The sequence below is a fragment of the Penicillium hordei genome, assembly GCF_028827395.1.
Source record: "Penicillium hordei strain IBT 12815 chromosome Unknown utg000003l_segment0_segment0, whole genome shotgun sequence".
Taxonomy (NCBI): Eukaryota; Fungi; Ascomycota; class Eurotiomycetes; order Eurotiales; family Aspergillaceae; genus Penicillium; species Penicillium hordei.
Window position 1 is genome coordinate 2,874,881 of NW_026623144.1, and position 20,826 is coordinate 2,895,706.

The 20,826-nt window shown below is 49.4% G+C and overlaps 8 protein-coding genes across 8 annotated transcripts; 5 read left to right on the top strand and 3 right to left on the bottom strand.

Moving 5' to 3' along the window:
• Window positions 1-216: 216 nt before the first annotated feature.
• On the top strand, window positions 217-1,325 carry N7537_006313 (uncharacterized protein; the record flags this gene model as incomplete). The annotated part of the gene is made up of 4 exons (XM_056897370.1): window positions 217-464; window positions 571-868; window positions 973-1,173; window positions 1,242-1,325. 4 exons carry the CDS (start codon window positions 217-219, stop codon window positions 1,323-1,325), a joined length of 831 nt encoding a protein of 276 aa, XP_056753155.1.
• A 547-nt stretch (window positions 1,326-1,872) lies between these two features.
• On the bottom strand, window positions 1,873-2,085 carry N7537_006314 (uncharacterized protein; the record flags this gene model as incomplete). Its single annotated transcript, XM_056897371.1, has 1 exon — window positions 1,873-2,085. One exon carries the CDS (start codon window positions 2,083-2,085, stop codon window positions 1,873-1,875), a length of 213 nt encoding a protein of 70 aa, XP_056753156.1.
• A 149-nt stretch (window positions 2,086-2,234) lies between these two features.
• On the bottom strand, window positions 2,235-4,114 carry N7537_006315 (uncharacterized protein; the record flags this gene model as incomplete). The annotated part of the gene is made up of 6 exons (XM_056897372.1): window positions 2,235-2,611; window positions 2,632-2,714; window positions 2,763-2,918; window positions 2,954-3,756; window positions 3,795-3,909; window positions 3,963-4,114. 6 exons carry the CDS (start codon window positions 4,112-4,114, stop codon window positions 2,235-2,237), a joined length of 1,686 nt encoding a protein of 561 aa, XP_056753157.1.
• A 2,854-nt stretch (window positions 4,115-6,968) lies between these two features.
• N7537_006316 (mRNA-binding protein NAB2) lies at window positions 6,969-8,469 on the top strand (the record flags this gene model as incomplete). The annotated part of the gene is made up of 2 exons (XM_056897373.1): window positions 6,969-7,387; window positions 7,449-8,469. 2 exons carry the CDS (start codon window positions 6,969-6,971, stop codon window positions 8,467-8,469), a joined length of 1,440 nt encoding a protein of 479 aa, XP_056753158.1.
• Window positions 8,470-8,592: 123 nt separating this feature from the next.
• On the top strand, window positions 8,593-10,892 carry hem14 (oxygen-dependent protoporphyrinogen oxidase; the record flags this gene model as incomplete). Its single annotated transcript, XM_056897374.1, has 5 exons — window positions 8,593-8,736; window positions 8,776-8,820; window positions 8,843-9,211; window positions 9,277-9,990; window positions 10,068-10,892. The coding sequence occupies 5 exons, from the start codon at window positions 8,593-8,595 to the stop codon at window positions 10,890-10,892; spliced, it is 2,097 nt and encodes a 698-aa protein (XP_056753159.1).
• Window positions 10,893-11,479: 587 nt separating this feature from the next.
• Window positions 11,480-12,151, bottom strand: N7537_006318 (putative RNA binding protein Pym; the record flags this gene model as incomplete). Its single annotated transcript, XM_056897375.1, has 1 exon — window positions 11,480-12,151. One exon carries the CDS (start codon window positions 12,149-12,151, stop codon window positions 11,480-11,482), a length of 672 nt encoding a protein of 223 aa, XP_056753160.1.
• Window positions 12,152-12,448: 297 nt separating this feature from the next.
• Window positions 12,449-12,963, top strand: N7537_006319 (cytochrome b-c1 complex subunit 9; the record flags this gene model as incomplete). The annotated part of the gene is made up of 5 exons (XM_056897376.1): window positions 12,449-12,457; window positions 12,532-12,551; window positions 12,636-12,701; window positions 12,783-12,831; window positions 12,904-12,963. The coding sequence occupies 5 exons, from the start codon at window positions 12,449-12,451 to the stop codon at window positions 12,961-12,963; spliced, it is 204 nt and encodes a 67-aa protein (XP_056753161.1).
• An 881-nt stretch (window positions 12,964-13,844) lies between these two features.
• Window positions 13,845-20,325, top strand: N7537_006320 (putative ubiquitin-protein ligase E3 component (UBR1); the record flags this gene model as incomplete). The annotated part of the gene is made up of 2 exons (XM_056897377.1): window positions 13,845-19,996; window positions 20,058-20,325. 2 exons carry the CDS (start codon window positions 13,845-13,847, stop codon window positions 20,323-20,325), a joined length of 6,420 nt encoding a protein of 2,139 aa, XP_056753162.1.
• Window positions 20,326-20,826: the final 501 nt, after the last annotated feature.

Consider the following 20,826-nt stretch of genomic DNA (forward strand, 5'->3'; position numbering starts at 1 on the left):
AGGATTGGCTCTGATTGACAAGGATTCTCGGTCTCGTTTAGTAGGGTCTCGGCCTGCGGCTTGGGCCTCTTGGCCGGCGTCTTAACTATATGCCCTAGAACAGGTTGCCTAAAATGGATTATTATATCTACCTTTTACTCTACCCCAATCCATGCGTATCTCTCCTAAACCTGCACTGCACCAACATCGCCCATCTCCTACACTGAATGAGTGAAGATGACATCCGGACTCCTCATCGCGCAACTCGCCCTCTACGCCCCCCTAACACTTCCAACTCTCTACCTCTTCTTCCGCCATGGCTACCACGGCCTCCTCGCCTGGCTCTACCTCCTCGCCTTCTGCGTTCTTCGCGTAACCGGTGCCGCCATGGGCCTCAACGATCCGCATAACGTAGGCGCCCAGATAATATCCAGTATCGGGCTCTCGCCGCTGCTGCTCTCGATAGACGGAGTGTTGCATGAGGCGTATGTTACCCAAAAGCTGACCCAACGCACCGAGCCCTGTTTCCTGTCCATTCATCCAGGAGCAAGAGCCAGTGTAATATCTTATATGTGTCTCATTGTGATTTAGGAGAATCTACTGTTTATCCCCGAGTAAACGAACCGAATGGACGTTCATGGCGCTCATACATGTCCTCGTTGCGACGGGGGTGGCAATGGTTGGGGTTGGTGCTGGCGGGTTGTTGGGCGATACGCCTAAGCCCAGTGATTTATCCAATATCAAGGTCGGTATGGTGCTGTTGGAGGTTGCGTGGGGTGTGCTCGCTTTGTGGGGGCTGTGGACTCTTTGGAATGGGACGGGTGGGGGGAGGAAAAGTACTGGAAACCGAGATGTACCGGCGGGCTTGGCCGCGAGGGAGGGGTGGTTGGTACGCTCATCCCCTTCCTTTTGCTAGATAGATCGTTGATATGATTGTCTGGTCTGGAGACGGAGGAATGGTATATGCTAACATAAAGATGCCTCGAGACACAGCTCCTAACCGGCACCCTCCTCGCCCTTGCCCTCGTCGAGATTTCAGTGGTATATATGCTTATCGCGGAATTCACACAGCGCGCGGATCTAAACCCGATGACAGGGAGTTTGGCTGTTCGCGTTGTGTTGGGGTTTTTCCCCGAGTTGCTCGCGGCGATTGTTTTGGTGTTCGCTGGGTTTGTGACCAGGAGAGCGGGTGAAGTTGGTGCTGGTGAGGCTGGGCTGGGGTATGGGCAAGGGCGCCGACACAGACATGCTCATGGCCATAGAAGGCGCTCGAGCTCGAGAAATGGGACTCGGTCGCATTCGAGGTCATATTAGCCTTCGCATTCGCACTCTGCTGGGCGAAGTAGGCGAGGATTCGTATCGAAATGGGAGGTTATCTCTTTTTATATGGTGCGCTATATGCTGCAAGGCGCCAGGCGTTATACAACCAAGTCTATCACAGTTCCAGCGCTTAATATGTGTATTGTGCTTTTATGGTCTCAGCCGGAGCCCGCGACCTATCTACTCCCTGTTTGGTATAAGTATATGTCCGAGGCACATTTGGTGCTCGCGGGAACTTGCACGGAGAAAGTTTCAATAGATACCTCACAATACTTCTATGGTCGCTTTCACCTTTATGGGGACGTCTGGGCTTCACGCATTTTAATCCACTATCTCGCGGGCCGCCTCTTGGTGAATGAGTTGATATTGCACTTGCGTCCCAATCTGATACGTCAATCGAGCAAATACTGCTGACGGCCCATGCCAGCCGTACGATCATCCAGATGGCCGTCAAAATTTGCGTAGCCCCCGCGAGCCAGCCTCTATTTCCGGATTATATGAGCCTCGACGGAAGAGATTATACGAGCTTCAACAGAAACGGCGCAATGCCTCCACTCAGTGGCGTCTTCATGTTTATGTACCCTCTTGCAGTGGCTGCAACTGCGACTGGAGTATCTGACGACCTCCGTGAATGGATGTTGCGTACTCTCGATCATATTGGTCAGACCATGGGTACCCGTCAGGCTTTGTTGATGAAAGCGGAGGTAGCACAGTCCTCTCAGCGCGGGCCCCAAAGTCAAATATACTGTCATCCGACGGAGACTTCATCGAGCCTTCGAAATCCATGTCTGCAAAATGGCGACGCATGCTTAAGCTGAATGACACACGTCATACCAGTACTGAGAGTACACTCCTCTATCTATATCGAAAATCCATCTAAAACGGCTGTACTTCTCACGTAAAAAGAAGAGCGAACCCACACAGGACAGAAGACATTAGGAGTGAATACTAACTGTTGTTGATAAACGCTTTAGTGCCCGCACTAACACCCTCCACGTCATCCGCGACTCTTGTTTTCCTGCCTCTTCGAGAAGCTCCCACCGGAGCGACACGTTAGCATCCCCGTCAGGTGGCGTTACTCTTATTAGGTTTAATGGTCCAGTAACCTGCGAGTAATCCAGCCAGAGTTTATCCCCTGGACCAGGAACACCATATATAGCGTCAAAATTCTCTGAGTACCGAATCATCCCAGCAAAGACGCCCAATATGTCTCCTTCTTGCACCGGAATAATAGGACAAACGGACAGGAAGCTCTTATCTTTGGGCAGAAGCGTTATAAAGATGGATTTGTTTCCGTCCCCCCCCCCCCCTGCTGTTTGGACGCCAAAAAACCCCTAAGTTCGTCAGGGGACGCCTTGTGTGGTCCGGAAGATTGGAAAGCGGCCTCTTTCGCACTGGAGAACCACGTGTTCCCGCTGTTATTCTAAGATATCTCGTGAATATCGAGACCTGCCGCTACGTACGACTGACTCAGCCATAATTTTACTCCGTAGTCTCTTTCATTCTCTTTATTCACTCGAATTTCAAGTTGTTTGATGTGTGGGCTGTATATGTTATCCCACTGTTGAATCGTCTCCACCAGAGAGGGCTCGGTGTGTTTCGGATATTCGTGACAGAAGCTATCAAATTCCTTCTATCGACGCCAGCATTTCACATCTCGAACATGTTCCTCCAAAGTCTGCGGCACCGCTGCTGATTTGCGTAACTTGTGCCATATCCAGCCTCTTCCATGAATGTTCTAGTTGCGTGCTTCTTGGCCCTCGCGAAATCATCAAGGCGGCCCATAGAAGTCGGCAGCTTCGCAGGATCGAGAAGCTTGACACCCTTGAAGATGATGTCCCAGTATGCTGTTTCGTTGTACCGAGCCTGCATAGCCTTGCTCGCAAAAAGAGCGTTGTCCTTCTTCACGGCATACATGGCGTCTGCGTATTTCAACTGGGTGATCTTGTCAACATAGCTCCGGATATCCTCGATCTTCGTTGTTATAGTAACAATCTTTCTTTGACGCCCGTATTTTGTCAGCGCATAATTTAACTTTACACAGTTCGTCAATATCGCTTCGATCGTTCTCATGGCTGACGCGCACAAAGTTGGCATAGAAGACAGCCTTGAAGGGAGCAGAGTAATGCAGCCGGCGCCATTAACGTCAAAGGTCGACCCAGAGCATATGTGAGTAGCTGCCAAACTAGGGCAATCAGGTTCTTTCTGATGATCCGGGCGAGGCACGTCTTCCGTTGCAGATGAAGGCGAATCCAATGCAGAGTGCCTCTCCGCTTCCACCTCTGGCAGAGCGGAGCTATTGCTCGTTGGATATGCCTCGCCGTGAGCTGCGGGAGCAGTGCTGCCGACCTTCGGCTCTCCAGAAACCAGTGACTTATCGGTTGCCACCCCAGCGCAATTGTTAGCTTGTTCGGTTTGTCCGGCTGACGCGGCGTCACTATCCTTTTGGGAGGACCTCTAGTTCGGTATTTTGGTAGCATTTGAGCCTTTCTTACCCCTTTTCCTTTTCTTTCTAGCACGGCCATCCAACCCCGCGTAACCCACTCTGCCACATCTCTCTGCGAATGATAATGCCCGATAAGATCCTCGGAGTTCTGTTGCTGGTTTGTCCTTTATTCCAGCACTAAGCCGAGTTTCATGGACAAGAATGTGTGTCAGCACACCTGCGGCTCCCAACAGCGGCCGAGTACTCACCAAAATTAGAAATGCTAAGGATATGTTGCTTGATCGGCTCGTCACTGCGATCACCGATTCCGCAGAGTGTCAGCAACTCGCGGATCTTCTGTGCTGTCAGAATCTGGATTGCTTCTTCCATCGCTTTTGTCCGAGTCCCCTCAATTATCCCCCTGAATAGCCTTATATATGTCCAATACCCCTGTTAAGGTACAAAAGCATTCATTGTGTTAGCGTTAATGAAGCCCTAGTTTACATCCACGCTAGTCCTAAAATGGTGGTAGCTTCACGATCAACAGATCAACTAGGTTCAACACCTGATCGAAGGGTAAAAGAAAGTGAGGGTAAGCCTAAATTTGATTTTCCCACGCTAATTGTGCGATTGAGTGCATCTACCCAGTGTGGTCGTTAGCTTCTAGGATTCGACGAGCCTTTCAATGGTAAATTTTGTGCCCTCAAATTTAACCAGATAAGCACTGACTAGAGTACATCAAACCGTGTATCAAACGCATTCAGACTTCTTTTCCACGAAGCACAGAATACCCGCATCTTGAGGGCGCTAAATGTCAACGCAGTCAAGTGAATAGTAGAAGGAACCCCTACGCCCGGTTTTCAAGAGTAGTGCATAAGTCAAGGGAATAGAAGGACAGCCACCCAAACACATAGGAAGGCTTTCCAGGTACCGTCATCAAGAAGCAAAAATAAAAGCCGCTCGAGTTGTCCTTTCCGAGTACCTGAAGCGTCAACGGTTTGTTCGAATACTAATGTCTCATTCGAACTCATGACGACATCGTGCTCGGTTTCTAGGGGAATGGGAGCCGCTTATTACTCGCCCCATATGAATGAGAGTGGTAAGAATGAGCAATCGAGTGGTCAAGTCTCAAAAGGTGTTCAACCAGAATGATCAACCCCCCTAAAGTAGGTGCGGTCTTCTTGAGCGGTTGGGCCAACACGATTAACCGTTTAACCCCTTTAAATTGATTCAGCACTCTTTATTTCGCCGGAGAGACCCATATCCTTGAGACAACAGACTTGCTCTTACTCGGTTTCTAGATGTAGCCTTCCCCACTAGCCTTCCCCACTTTTCCCCCGGATCATAGAAAAGATAGAAAAGAGGGGCTGCTTCCCCTGTGCTTTTGAGCTGTTCACCAGAAGCTGAACGGAGTAGGTCAACTTACCAAACGTGTGAGGGGGGCTTTTTCTTTTCAAATGCTTACGCTTGCGAGACATTTTGACCCATATTAACTGCCAAAAATCCTAGGAAAGCCAATGAATCCACCTGTTACGGCACCAACACCATCAGGCGGACCTACCTGACGGGCAGAACTACGAGACAACGACAACCAATCAGTCCCTCAGTCACGGCTACCACGCAGTCAGCCTACAAGGCACCAAGATCAGCCAACCATGAACGACCATGTCACGTGACCATCGACATAGTGGTGATCTGAACCACAGAGCAGAGATATAATATTTCAGAGCACTGCTATGAAATATGACGAAAATCTGGGTGTACGACAACGTATGGTATGCATGAAAGATATGTATGACTCTAACTAAAATGACACGAATCCGCTCTTTTTCCAATTTTAACAACGGCTTAGTAAGGCTATCCGCAGATATTGCTACTGTCTCTATCTACTTTATATTGACTCGGCCTTAGCTGACTTGCTGTCTTATCTAGTACCTATAATATCGATATACCGGAGCTTAGTATATATCGATACACCCTCTTTTGTCAATAACTCGATAGTTTGCTAGTTGTTATATAGTATAACTAACTAGTGAGTAAACAATCTAGTTAAAACCCTAAAGAATAACTACATATCCCTCTCTATTATATATACCTACAATCATCTACCAACTATCGTTTCAATCCATTACTACTACCATGGCGAATTACCAATATACCAAGTGGAAATACCGCAATTATTAGGTTAGAGACCTTATAGCCTCTAATCCTAAAGCTAAAGATATACTAACTAGTTTATACTACTTCTTCCAGAATATCCACGTACTCAATCAAATGGGTATACAGCCTATATATAAACAACAACAGTCAGTATTATTTCAAATTGGCTTATTTCCATCCCTTATAGGGCATTTCTTATGCATTTTCATCTTATCTTTTATATAGTAATACTCATATACAGAGTACTTCACTATAGTGGTGGTTATGCAGTGGGTGGTATGTTAGTTGGTTATACAAGAAGAAAGCAGTAAAATACTAGTAATGGAGTGGTAAGAGAGAAGTTTTGGTGGTAAGGTAATGAAAGGCATAAGGCAAATATAAATTTTTGGATAATGCCTAAGGCTAGTAACCCTAGTGAGAGGTCAGGGGGGCCACCCTGGTGTGTAGTCACTTTGGACAATTGCTACATAGGACTATTCCCTTCTCGGACGTCACTTGACCGGTGGGTTCTTTCTCTGGTCTGGATCTTTCTCTTTGTGTACAGAAACCAATTAACCCCATTCGCAACGATACAGCTCAATGGCTTATTGGCAGAACAATAGCCATTGTGAATATATAAACCCGAGCTTAGTAGTCGTAAATTTCACTCCTTCTTATGCTTTTTAACATCTCTCCCCATCACTTTCATCTGACCATTAATACAGCGCTCTCTTCAATTGACACCAAAATCGACCTTGATGGCACATATGGTAGGTGTTTGCACTGTATGTACTGCCCCACCTCACCGCCGGCTACCCATAGCCACGTGATCAAACATCCGTTTTGGTCATCGGGTCTTTAGCTTCCCTTGAATCTGCTTGCTAAAGTCTTGCTTTGTCTACCAGAACCTGTTACTGGTCTATTAACCTCACTTCTAACCTCAACCGCTACCACATACCGTTTTCATCGCATCTTCCTTGTTCGTTGCGCCGATAAGATCCGAAACACCTTTATCGGGTGGCGCAAGTTCTTTTATCAGTCCTGCTGTCTTTGTGAATTTCTCACCAACCCGTCACTTTTTCCTGACTTCATAATCGCCTTCACCATGCTGCCTCAAATTACTCTGGGGACGCCTCTTGCGCAGGCAGTCGCAAATGTCATCCAGCCCAAGTTGGTGGAGATGGGTTGGAGTGATGGCCAAGAGTCACCGTTGATCGAATACATTGTTCTCATGCTGGTCAACGGGAAGACCGAAGAGCAAATCGCCACCGAGCTTTCAAATGATTTCCTTGGCCTCCAGGAAGGTGACACTGCGGCCCTCGAGTTTTCACAATGGCTTTTCACCCAAGTCGAGATGCTCAACCAACAAATCAACGGGGTTGCCCCAGCCTCGGGCAATGCGACCGTGGGACAGTTGAACCCTTCGGCAATGGAATTCGACAACTCGGCTCAAACGATTCCCAATCCGTTTGGAGCGGCCAACGGCCAGGATGCCGAAATGGGCGAGGCCGGGAATGAGTCGATGTAGGTTTTTACCATTCCTTTCTGCTAATATCTACAACGTGCTAACAGGGCTCCTCAATAGCCCCACCGGACCGAAAGCGATGCGTAACGGCAGAGGTGGCAAGGGAAGAATGTTGAACCAAATCAATCGGAACCTAGATCGTGGTTCGGACGCAGCCCTACATCGTGTACGCGGACAAGGAAACGGGCGCATTGGGCACAATGGTCGGGGTCAAATGAGAGGCGCCGGGCAGCAAGGTGGTCGCGGTGGCCGTGCCATGGGAATGCCAGGCAACCCCATGATGCAGATGACCCCCGAAAACCAAATGCAGCTTATGTCGATGTTGGAAGAACAGGCCCGGATGATGTCTCAATTCATGCCTGGCTTCATGCCACCCGCTGTTAACCCCGCTTTCCAAAATGGTGCCCAGAATGGCTCTCATGGTCGCTCGCTCTTCAATCGGGTCGAGCGAGGTGGCCAGCGCGGAGGGAAGCGCGGTTACAACAAGCCGAGAGCGACGGAAGGCGCAGATGTGGACATGGACAGCACAGCAGGCGGTGAACAGGATGAAAGCAACCCCGATAGTGTTTGTCGCTTCAACCAACGATGCACGCGCCAAGATTGCCCCTTCGCCCATCAATCACCTGCCGCACCCGAAGGGATTTCAATCGATCCTTCTGACACTTGTTCATTCGGCGCAGCTTGCAAGAACAAGAAATGTACCGGACGCCACCCTTCACCAGCAGTACGATCCGCCCACCAGGCCGAGGCCATGTGTCGGTTCTTCCCTCATTGCACCAACCCCAACTGTCAGTTCAAGCATCCGAGTATGCCAGTCTGCCGTAATGGAGCCGACTGCAAGACCGAAGGATGCAAGTTTACACATGTCGAGACCGCCTGCAAGTTCAATCCCTGCCTGAACCCCAAGTGCACCTACAAGCACGCCGAGGGTCAGCGCGGTGCTTACACTGATAAGGTGTGGACTCCGCACTCTGGAGAACATGTCAGTGAGCGCAAGTTCGTTACAGATGTGGATGGGCCGCAAGAGTTGATCAAGCCGGAGACCGAGGAGAACGCCCAGAGCCAGGAGCTGACCGCGTGACTCCGTCTGACATGACTCAATGAAGAAAATCACTGTTCAAAAAACCAAAACCCAGAAAAACAAACATCCCACAACAGTCTGCTTCCGAAGCGAAGAATACCATGTACAATTCGATCTTGACCAATGAATGAGGAATGGCTGGAGGGAAGGGCGTTGATACTTTTTATGCATTTGCTTTTGTTTCAGATACTATTACCTGTCCTGTTCATAGATTCCCCCGTTGATCTTCAAAAGAATAATAACGAAGCGAAAGACAAATTCGCGAATGTCTCATGAACATTGTCCAAACTCGTAGGATTGCTGTAGGGGGATGAGGACCTGGTGATCTCCAGGGCTTTAGAGGCTCCACGCGTAGCTTAAGTAAGGACGGAAGGTTCCGGGGACCTTCGGGTTTAGCTTGAACTCAACTACAGACCAGACCTTGCTCCGATCAGCAGATATGCGGCTACCATGTGTCCCTAAAGCACTAAGACCGAGACAAAGGCAATTGAATCTTCTCAATGGCCAGAAACGCACCTACACTGCCGCCGTGCTTGGCGGTGGCATCACCGGCCTCACAACCGCCTGGCAACTCGCACAAGACCCCACATGCCGAACAATCAACCTGTTCGAGAAAACGGACCGGCTTGGTGGTTGGATCAACTCCGAAACAGTCCCTGTCAATGGTGGGAATGTTGTGTTCGAGTATGGGCCGCGGACGTTAAGGAGCTCGCTACCAGGCTCCCTCCCTCTGCTTTATCTTGTGAGTATTGCTGGCGTGTACATACTTCCAATTGACATGGCTTAATATGCTGATCCTTTTTAAAGGCTACAAATCTAGGATTGTACAAAGACCTCATTGTTACCCCGAGCACGAGCCCCGCGGCTCAGAATCGCTACATCTACTACCCGGACCGTCTCGTTCGCATGCCGGCGCCGAAGCCAGAACTTTCTTTCGGGGAGAACCTCGATAGTTTCGTGAATACTATGAAGGAACCGGTTTTTAACAAATTGCTTTCAGGGATAGTGAAAGATGTCTTCACTCCGCCCCGGCATCCAAGTGAATGGGCGGAGGATGAGTCTGTTGCAGACTTCATCGCTCGTCGTTTTGGCCCCAATGTTGCAAATAATTTAGTTTCCGCTGTGTACCATGGAATTTATGCTGGTGATATTGATCGATTGAGTGCCCAAACACTGTTGGGTAACATCCGCAACCTTGAGGGAGGCATTGGGGGCATCGGTGGGTTGGTTTCTGGTGGAGTTACAGCATCTCTTATCTCCAGGTCGATCTCCAAAACAAAGACTCGGAATATGGATGATTTTATGGCTATAGATGTCATGCCTGCAGGTCCTGAATTAGTGCGCCATCAGCATGATTTAGAAGTCCTTGCGGCTGGAGCTACTACTTTCACCTTCAAGAGGGGGGTTTGGCAGCTTATCGAAGCACTGATCGCTTCTTTGAAAGCATCCGGCAAAGTCAACTTCCGAATGAACACGGAGATCAAAGCTTTGAGTGCATGGGAAAGTTCTAGTAGGATTGCGGTATGTGAATCATTCTGCATCACCATGCTATATCCCTGAGTTCCCTTGGCCCCGGGATTGATGCTGACTGTCAATAGATGGAATATTGGTCAGCCAGACATGGTCAAATCAAGACGTTTGATTATGGATATGTCATCTCCACTATTCCTCCAGTTGCACTTGCGGACATCATGCGCAAACCCGAGCAGTCAGAGGCCGAGCTGAGCCCTGTCGGATTGACCCCATCTCTATTACGCAAACAGGACTACGCCGTGACGGCAATGGTCGTTAATCTCTATTACCCAAATCCCAACCTTCTACCCGTGGAGGATGGCTTTGGATACCTCATACCGCGTTCGATACCCTACGAACAGAACCCAGAATGTGGACTTGGCGTCATCTTCGCCTCATCCTCTAGTGTAGGGAAGGGAACGGATCCTTCGTCATCTGAACTCAGCCAAGATTCTGCACCTGGAACGAAACTCACCGTCATGCTAGGTGGACATTACTGGGATGGCTTTGAAGAGTATCCAGACCACGACACCGCAGTGAAAATGGCCCGCGCCATGCTCAAGCGACACATGAATATCACCGATAACCCAACTGCCGCACGGAGTCGCCTCCAAAAGGATGCTATTCCCCAGTACACAGTCGGCCATCTGGATCGCATGTATACACTCTCGAACACAGTTCGCAAGGAGTACAAGAACCGGCTTATTCTCGCGGGAAACTGGTATAATGGAGTAAGTGTGGGCGACTGTGTTAAACAGGGTATCTTATCTGCCACCTACGGCATCGGAAGACACCGGCTCAATGACGAGCCTAGTCCGTGGCGTCCGTGGACCTCCTTTGATTATAGACGCTGGAAACTCGAGGGTGGCATTGTGACGTCTCCTGTTCGGCTGATTGACTCCAAAATCTGATACTACGTGACTGGATCATGTGGTTTTGCTACTTGTACTTGGGAGTGTACACAAGAGAAGGCCGAAGGCGTGTATATTAAATGTATCTTTGTAATAACAGTGTTTTTTCTTGTTGTAAGTTGCAAATCGACGGCGTTGGCCGGATATCATATAGTCAATTTCTAATGTCTAATTCACTGCTAGCCTATGGTTGGTCAACAAAAGGTTGGATTTGATCCATATGTGAAGTCTGTTGCCCTCTTCAGTTCTGATCCCACCAGGGTCAAGGGCGAGAGCACCCAGACCCCCGATTCAGGAATGGTGGATTGATGTGATAGCATCTGGAATCCCTCACAGGCGAAGCGATGGGTGGTTGGAGGCCTGGAACCGATTGGTTGCCATGTGTCCTACTATATAGGTAGTATTTCTGAGACCCAACTTCCAATCACTTATCACAATGATGTAGGATAGTCTAATGGCGCCAAACAGATGTTCCAGGGTGCTTCCAGAAAGCCCGGATGACAATAATATGCACATTGGCATATGCTCCATATACTCGACGCATGGGTATGGGATATTGAGTCTGATCCGACCCCGGGGTTGAAGTTTTAAAAAGGTTTCTCATTGCTTTCACCATTCTTTTTGTCACCATTTGAATCAAAGCCCAACACATCCAGCTGTCGGACAAGTTCCTGGATTTTGATGACTTTCTCCAACTGCTCGGGCAGTAGAGCCTCTCCCTGCTGCTTCTTGTCGCGAAGATCCCGCGCTTGGCGGAGTTTCTTCTTCAGACTGCGGGCTTTCTTCTCCTTCTCAGCTTCGACATCGACCGGCTCTTCAGTGGACTTCTCTTCCTTCCTAGGTGAAAATGTAGGTGCGGGTGTAGGTGCGGGGACACGCCAGTTGTTTGACGCAGCGCCCTTGCCCTCGGCCGTGGGACCGGCTTCGTCAGTTTCTTTCGCGTTCCGTTTGGCTTCGCGGCGTTTAGCGTTCTTGTTGCTGGCGGCAGTGGAGGCGGTGGCTGTGGGTTTCAGTGCGGCCTTGGTCTTGTCGTCTTCGCTGCTCAATGCTTCCGCACCCGGCACCCCGCCTTTCCCTCGGGTTTTCCATGCTGCCGCTGCCCGGTTCTTGTAGAGTTCAACATCCTCGGGGGGCTTGTAGCCAGGGCGCACGCGGATCTCCTTGCGCTTAGACCCGTCAGCACGGACTGAGGAGGGAATGTATCGTTCGCCGGTTTTGGCATCGGTGGTGATGCCCGACCTCGCGACGTTGGAGGCCATGGCTTGGTCTAGAGGGCCGGATTTGTGGAATGGAGAAATAAATGAAGAATGAATGATAGCAACTTGACAGAGTCAAGCTCCAAGGCAAAGATCAATATCTCTAAAGATCCAAAGTGAAAAACAACGCGAACATTGAAAGTTGAGTGCGGAAGGCCGGAGGCTCGGCCAATCAGCGGACCGGCAATTCCCGCAGATTCAGCCTTCGCAACTTCACTCTCACAACTTCAACTCTTGTTGCCCCATCCTCCTCTCGAATCCTTTAATTTAGGTCGTGTGAAAACACCCCAATCTCTCACAATGGCTGGCGTATGTCCATACTCCCTCTCCCAGTGCTCCTATTTGCACTGCTATGTCCAGCACTCACTGACCTCTCATTACAGCTCGCAAACGTTATCTACTCGCATGTCTCCCCTTCCTTGGTCCTACGATCGCGATCCAAATTGTCCAATTGAAATCTAACCGACGCACTCTTCGCTGTGTTTAGGACCTTCATCCGCAAGAACACTGTTCTCCTGACCACTGCTTTTGCCGGCGCCTTCGCTTTTGAGCTGTGGGTTACATCCAGTCTCCGAGCATGTTAGACATGCTATACACCTTAATACAGCACACTGACCATGCAATGCCAAAACAGTGCCTTTGACATCACCTCCAACAAGGTCTGGGACAGCTGGAACCAGGGCGTATGTGAACCTCTTTCCCGACTACAATACCCGAGGCTAGGACCCACGCTGACTATTTCTCTCACCTTGCAGCGCCAATGGAAGGACATTAAGCACCGTTACATGGTCAAGGAGGAGGAGGATGACGAGTAAATGCACTTGCCGAAAGTGATGTTGTGTTTATTTTACCGCGTGTAAAGGGGCATGGAAAAGCCACCGAAGCTCGCGCTTGTTCTTTCTCATCCCATATGTGGGCTTGTACGCGATAGATGGAAATCTTTATTTGGCTTTCAATCACCCTAGTCTGTAGGGTCTATGCCTTTTTACCGCCTCGTATACATCTAAAACGACCTTCAAAACGACCTTCAAAACGACCTCTAAAAAGACATCTAAAATGAACATCGAAATACACAACGGAATGTTCATTTAGATAACGTCCATAATATCATGGGCCAAATAGACCATATCATTAGTCTTACATCGTCAAGTGTAGAGGCGCCGAATACATGTATTCTCTTTCATAACTTCAATGTTCAAACAGTGGCGTGTTTTCTGTAGGTCAGGCCGGAGCGTGTGGCGTTTACTGAGAGACTGGTTCCATCGATGTCATAACGAAAAATGTTATCTTCCGATCTCTTCAAACACTTCTAATTTGATTTCTTATATTTTTTTGTGACCTTTTGGGCCTTGAGCTCCACATTCAAATTTGAATCGCGTATGACTTCACCGTATCTGTGCTGATCTGCTCGCCTGCATTGGTCCACCTTCACCCGTTGTTCTTATTTCCCCCCCACCACAAAGTACCACTGTGTGAGCAACGTGAACTACATCTGAGAACCCTATCGACTCGATCCGGACTCATTTCTTGAATTCTAACTTGAAAATTTCTTTTTCGCCTGCATACCCGCGAAGAAACCTCCTGCGTCGGACTATTACTACCTTGAGCGCATTGTCGCGACAACGGCGCTCCGTTCCATCACTCACTTGTGATAGCCCGAGCGGCGGCTACGTCAAACCGGCCACAACGACAAATCATGCTCATGCTCGGGGAATGTGAGAAGCTGCTCGGTGATGGTCTTCTCCGTTTGCCCAAGAAACACAACTTCCGTTATGGCCCCGCTGCCGAGAAGGACCTGCTAGAGCTTCTCTTCCGATCGCTTGTCGGACACAACACAGATCTAGTACAACAGCTGTTCCCAGAAGGAACTCCGGCCGGACCATGGAAATTGGCGGAGGCTCAAGGTGCCCGGGAAGGAGCTGAGTATAGTGAGGCAGCGCGGGGCAAGCGCTGCGGTCATATCTTCCGTGCCGGGGAAGCCACATACCGATGCGTGACCTGTGCCGCGGATGATACATGTGTGTTGTGTAGTCGATGCTTCGATTCCTCGGATCACACCGGACATCAATATCAGATCTCCCTTTCCTCCGGAAACTGTGGCTGCTGCGACTGTGGTGATGACGAAGCATGGCGCCTTCCGCTGTTTTGTGCAATCCATACCGATAGCGGTAATACCAAGGGCAAGGAACGAGCGCAGCGGGTATTGCCTTCTGAGCTTGTGGCCTCGATCCGCTTGACTATATCCCGTGCACTCGATTACTTTTGTGATGTCATCTCTTGCTCCCCGGAGCAACTGCGGCTACCGAAGACTGTCGAGAGCATCATGCAAGATGAGGAGGCCTCTCGTTTGCGTCCAGACTGGTATGGCGCCGGCGATGAAGAGGAAGAAGACCCAGAATTTGTGGTCATGCTATGGAATGACGAGAAGCATACAATTCGCGATGTCTCTCATCAGGTCACTCGTGCTTGCCGTGAACGAGATAGTTTTGGCATTGCGCGGGCTCATGAAACAAACGATATGGGCCGCAGTGCAATCAAATATTCGAGGGATCTAAATAGACTCTTAGGTGTTTCGAAGGTGATTGAGGAGATCAAGGTTACCGTCACCGTGCGCTCTGCGCGCGATACTTTCCGCGAGCAAATGTGCACCACGATAGTGGAGTGGTTGGCTGATATTGCCGGCTGTGAAATCCTCGAGGACAATGAAATTTTTAGGCAAATCATCTGTGAAGAAATGCTTACGCCCTGGAAAAAGGGCAGCGGGGCATATAACGAAGATATCGGCATGAGGGGCATTGATGATCATCAGCGGACTGAGAACCTTCCAGGTCGCACACTTATGATTAATTTGCCTAATCATGGCCAGGTCATCCTGACCACCGATGATGACGAAGACGATTTGCTTGAAGACGATGCCATAGATGAAGATGAAGACGAAGACTATGTCGAAGCCCACGACGCTGATGATGAAGACGACGATGAAATGGACATCGAACTCTCTCGTGATCAGGAAGAAGACGAAGATATGATCCTGGCGGGTGCAGATGAGGAACTTGCTCTCGCAGAGCGCATTCTCCACGGACTTACTGGCACCCAGCCGCCACCTCGACCGGCACAGGCTCAAACCACAGATCGGCCCTCTGCTGAACGAGGCCCGTCTGAATCTCAAAGCCCTGGCCCTGAATCCGGCCCTACCGAATATATCCATATCCCCAAGACTCCTGGTTCGCACCGGCCAAGGCCTTCGAACACAGAAAGTCATTGGCAAGTCCGACCGAGCATTCCCGCTCCAGGTGAAAAAGTACCTCCATATGAAGACCTCTGGCAGCGTACTCGCTTAGACTGGCTGGTACTTTATGACCTGAGGTTGTGGAAGAAGACACGAACCGACTTGCGTGATCTCTACATCAGCACTGTTGTCAATGTTCCTCAGTTCAAGCGCATTATGGGTCTTCGTTTGTCTGCATTGTACACAGCTCTGGCTCAACTGTATCTCATCGCGGATCGAGAGCCGGATCACTCCATTGTCAACCTTTCATTGCAGCTTCTCACGACTCCCTCTATCACTGAGGAGATTGTCGTGCGAGGTAACTTCCTCACGAAGGTGATGTCTATCCTCTATACCTTCTTGACTACGAGACAAGTTGGCGAACCACAATCTGTCAACCCCAATGCCACGCTGGCGTTTGATGCTGGCTCGGTTACAAATAGGCGTCTCTACCACTTCTTCCTTGACCTCCGATACCTTCTCCAATCCGAATATGTCCAGCACCGTGTGCGGACCGAGGAACAATATCTTCCTCAATTCCTCGATCTCGTCAAGCTGTCACAGGGTATTTGCCCCAATGTCCGCGCTGTTGGTGAACATGTTGAATACGAAACGGACGCTTGGATCAGTGCGTCAATTCTCATGCGGGAGATCAACCGACTTTGCCGCCAATTCTGCGAGTCTTTCCGCAACCCTGAAATAGACAACGGTGACAACCTTCTGAGGGCAATCGAGACCACCGCTACTACTGCGATTCTCCATTCAGCTGGCGTAGAACGCAAGAGATTTGACCAAGCAGAAATAAAGGATGAAGTAAGATTCAAGCTGCTGCCACCTTTCGATTTTGAGGTCGGCGCCTCTGGCCAAGTCCCCTGCCATCGGGTGGTTGAATTCGTGGTCGAACGTGGATCTATCAGTTTCCACCACGCCCTTCACTACACATTGTCATGGCTTGTTGAATGCGGACGAGACATAAGCAGCGATACTATGCGTGACGTTCTCTTTGACGCTGCCAATGTGGCGAGGAGTGAGATCCATGCCGCCAAGGCTGCCAACCCTAGTAGCATTGATGATACTCTGCTTGCCCTTGGACCGGAGGACTTGCTTCTGGCCATGTTTGACTATCCACTGCGGGTTTGTGCTTGGCTAGCGCAAATGAAGGCGGGGATGTGGGTTCGCAATGGTCTTAGTCTTCGGCATCAAATGTCGCAGTACCGTGGAGTCTCTTCTCGTGACTTTGCCTACTACAGAGATATCTTCCTTCTCCAGACTGCCCTAGTTACTTGTGATCCTAGCAGAGTTCTTGCTTCCATTGCACACCGCTTTGGCATGGTTGAATGGATGGCTCGGAACTACATGCCCCGTCCTGGGTACGAAGATACCCAGATTGTGGATGTGGCAGAGGAATTTGTGCATCTACTGGTAATCCTCCTGACGGACCGAACATCTTTGACCGCCATCGATGACAGCACTCACCTCACTCACGAAAACATCAAACGTGACATCGCCCACGTATTGTGCTTCAAGCCGCTGTCTTTCTCCGACCTCTCGACCCGCCTTAGCGACAAGCTTCTGGACTCGGACATGTTCCAAGATGTGTTGGAAGATGTCGCCAACTTCCGCCCTCCCGAGGGCTTGAGTGACTCTGGTACCTTCGAGTTGAAGCCCGAACATCTCGACCTTATTGATCCATACAGCGCACATTATACAAAGAACCAAAGAGACGAAGCAGAGAATATCTATAAGGAATGGATGGCGAAAAAGACAGGCAAGGATGCATCTGACATTGTTTTTGAGCCAAAGCTCCGACCCATCAGCTCCGGCGTGTTCTCAGATCTCCCCCGATTCGCCGGCACGATGCTGTTTGCACAGATTGTCCACCAATGTTTGGAATACGTGATTTCATCGAAAGAATGCACACCAACTATCCCACCGACACGTGTTGAGACTTTCCTTCAAGTGATTTTGCATCTTATCCTTGCAGCAGTGTTGGAAGATAATTCCGAGGAAACTGATATGGTAGAAGAGCATTCCAATTCATTCAACTGGAATGCTTTGTCAAAGGCCCGAGAGATCAAGGCTGGTCATTTGACCATTGTCGGTTTATTGGAGAGAATTTCCGTGACGACTGAATTCACCGCATCTGGCCCTAAAATCCGACACATACTCAAACGTCTGTGGCAAAAGCGCCCTCGCACGTATTCATCGGCAACTGCGTCTCTCAAATTCCCCTTCGACCGAATTGACACCAACTCTCCTGCAATTGATGCAGATCACGACAAGGAGGTCAAGAAGAAGCAAGCACTGGAGAGGCAAGCCAAGGTCATGGCGCAATTCCAGCAGCAGCAACAACAATTCTTGAACACCCAGGGTAACATCGATTGGGGTGAAGAAGATTTCAGCGATCTCGAGTCCGACACAGACGCTACCCCAGAAAAGAAGCTATGGAAGTACCCTAGCGGAACATGCATATTGTGTCAGGAAGAGACCAGCGATTCGAGGCTTTACGGTACTTTTGCCTTGGTCCAAGACAGCATAATTCTGCGACAGACCGATATCAGGGACTCCGATAGAATTCGCGAGGTGCTCAGAACACCCACAAGTCTGGACAGGTCCGCCGAAGAAGTGCGACCATTTGGTGTATCTGGAGAGAACCATACTACCATCAAGCGTCTTGACTCTTCTGGTGGTGAAGTCATCAGCGAAAAGATTGGACTGAGTAAAGGGTTCAACGCAAAGACTACCTTCCGTGGGCCTGTGACTACTGGCTGTGGGCACATCATGCATTACTCCTGTTTTGAGCAGTACTTTACGGCGACGCAGCGGCGCCACACTCAGCAGATTGCGCGTCACCATCCTGAGAACACTAGCCTCAAGGAGTTTGTCTGTCCTCTGTGCAAAGCCCTTGGAAATGCATTCCTCCCCATTACTTGGAAGGGCAAGGAAGAATCTCCCCTTATTCCGCTCAGTCCCTCTCAATCATTCGATCAGTGGATACAATTGGGCCTTAAGCACGCTCTGAACCAACAACAAAATTTCCCAGTCCTCATGGAGAAGGAGAAGGCCTATCCTCAACCATACACTGACATATTTATCGACTACTTGTCTAAGAGTCTGGTCTCTCCTCTTTCCACCAATATTGATCAACTGAGGGCTTCGTCTTTCCCAGCAACTGCCCCTGCACAATACATCACGCCAGCACGCATGCCAATGCCAGGTGTTTTCCCCGCCACCGAAGACCTCTCGTCTTCCAGCCCACTTCAGCACGTGTCGAGTCCCTCGGACAGCCCTATGTCGGAACTGCTTCAGAGCTACAGGCGGCTGAAGAAGACATTCAAGACGAACCATGTCAATTCGATGTTCAACAACACTTCTGAGGCGAATGCTAACGAAGATCTTGTGCATACTGATTCTCTCATTCGCAGCTTTGGTTTCAGTATTGCTGCAGTGGAGATCGCGCAGCGCGGTGTTGAGTCAGAGCCTGGCTTGACCTTGCTCGACACAATTCCTTCGTTGACGCTTACCCATCTACGTGTTCTATCAGAGACGGCGTTAACATATGCTGCTGTTGGCTGTCTCCACTCGACGGGACCGTCAAAAGGCCGTCCAACAACTGAGTTCCAGGAGATGCATCGTCAAAAGATCTGTCAGTTACTTGTCGGACACCCTTGTTTGAGTGGCACAGCTTTGCTTAATGATGTCCGTAACATCGAGCCTCTACTCGCTGTTGATACCTTTGTGTTCCTCGCAGAGTCATCCTTGTCTCTGCTTCCAGTGCTTAATATTGATATCAGACATCTTGTGCGGATGTGCTTCGTGGCTGAGATTGTTAAGGTCGCTGTCACTTTCATTCTTTGGCCACTGGGATTGAAGGAGGAACTTGCAAGCCACCCCGAGGACCATATTATGACTGCTGATATATCAGAAGAACAATTCGGAGTGACCAAGCAGTTCTTCGACTCGATCGTTGCTGAGCTGAAGGCAAACTCTGTTGGCCGTGCTGAGGGCTCCTCCTTCCCAGCTGAGAGTGGCTACGTCAAAGATGGAGAGGAAACTGCCACCCCCAGTATCATTACTGCCGTCCGGCGACTTGTTACGAGCTACGGACTAGTCTTCCTACGCAAGGCAGTTATCCTTCTTCATGTTCAGCACGGCGTTGAGTTCCCCAACACAGGATTCGCCGATGTGGAGTCCTCTGAGCTTGAACGCCTAACCAAAGCACTTCATCTGCCTTCCATTGATGAGATTCTCATGTCTGTCAAGCCCGCACGCAAAACAAACAGCCCCTTCGACGCAGTAATTTCAGGATGGATCTTCCACTGGAACGCCTCGCGCTCAGGCATCCGCTTCGAAGACCACCGTCTCTGGCCCAGCCTGTCGCACCCTGCTATCTTTGAGCTTGTCGGCCTACCTAAGTACTTCGATAGCCTGATCGAAGAGGCAAACCGCCGCCGTTGCCCCAATTCCAAGAAGGAGCTCACTGATCCCAGTATCTGTTTGTTCTGTGGAGAAATATTCTGCTCACAGGCAGTATGCTGCATGGCAAACAAGCTTGGCGGCTGCAACCAACATCTTCAAAAGTAATTAGACCCTCCCACTTCATTTGCAAGCACTCTCCAGCTAATCAGTCTTCTATAATAGATGCGGTAAAAATGTCGGTCTTTTTATCAATATTCGCAAGTGCACGGTTCTCTATCTGCACAACACGAACGGATCCTGGCACTACGCGCCCTACCTTGACCGCCATGGCGAAGTCGACCCCGGTCTCCGTCGTAACCGTCAACTTATTCTCAATCAGAAGCGCTATGACCGGCTACTACGCGATGTCTGGCTGTCACATTCGATACCCGCGACTATCAGCCGCAAGCTGGAGTCAGAGATCAACAGCGGTGGCTGGGAGACTATCTAATGAACACAAAAACGCGGTTTCTTTTTGCGATTGTTGATGTGCATGCGCTTAGATTCCTTGCTTTCGAATTTTTGATGGTGAATTGGAAACGATCGTGATTGTGTGTTTAGCCGCTTTTTCTTTTCCTTTCCTTACTGTGCATTTTTACCATGTTTTCGTCTCTTTTTCACTGTACATCGGACATGCTTTTCGTCAATAGGTTCACGCGGTAGTTATGATTCAAAAATACCAACCTATGTTCACCTCAATTTTGGGTTGGACTTGTGAATGTACTATTAGGTTTCCCGGACGCTTGACAGGACTATCTTTTGCTACATATATTCTCCCTTTATATTTTTTTAACTAGTAATCAAGACGCGATTTCTCTTCTACTCTCGTGCCTTGATTCTATAATAAAGCAAAACTATTAATATTTATTGATACCAACTTGCTTAATATATCCTGAACGTTCATTGCCAAAGTGGCGCACTTTCAATATATTATGTGTTAGGTATCCAAAGC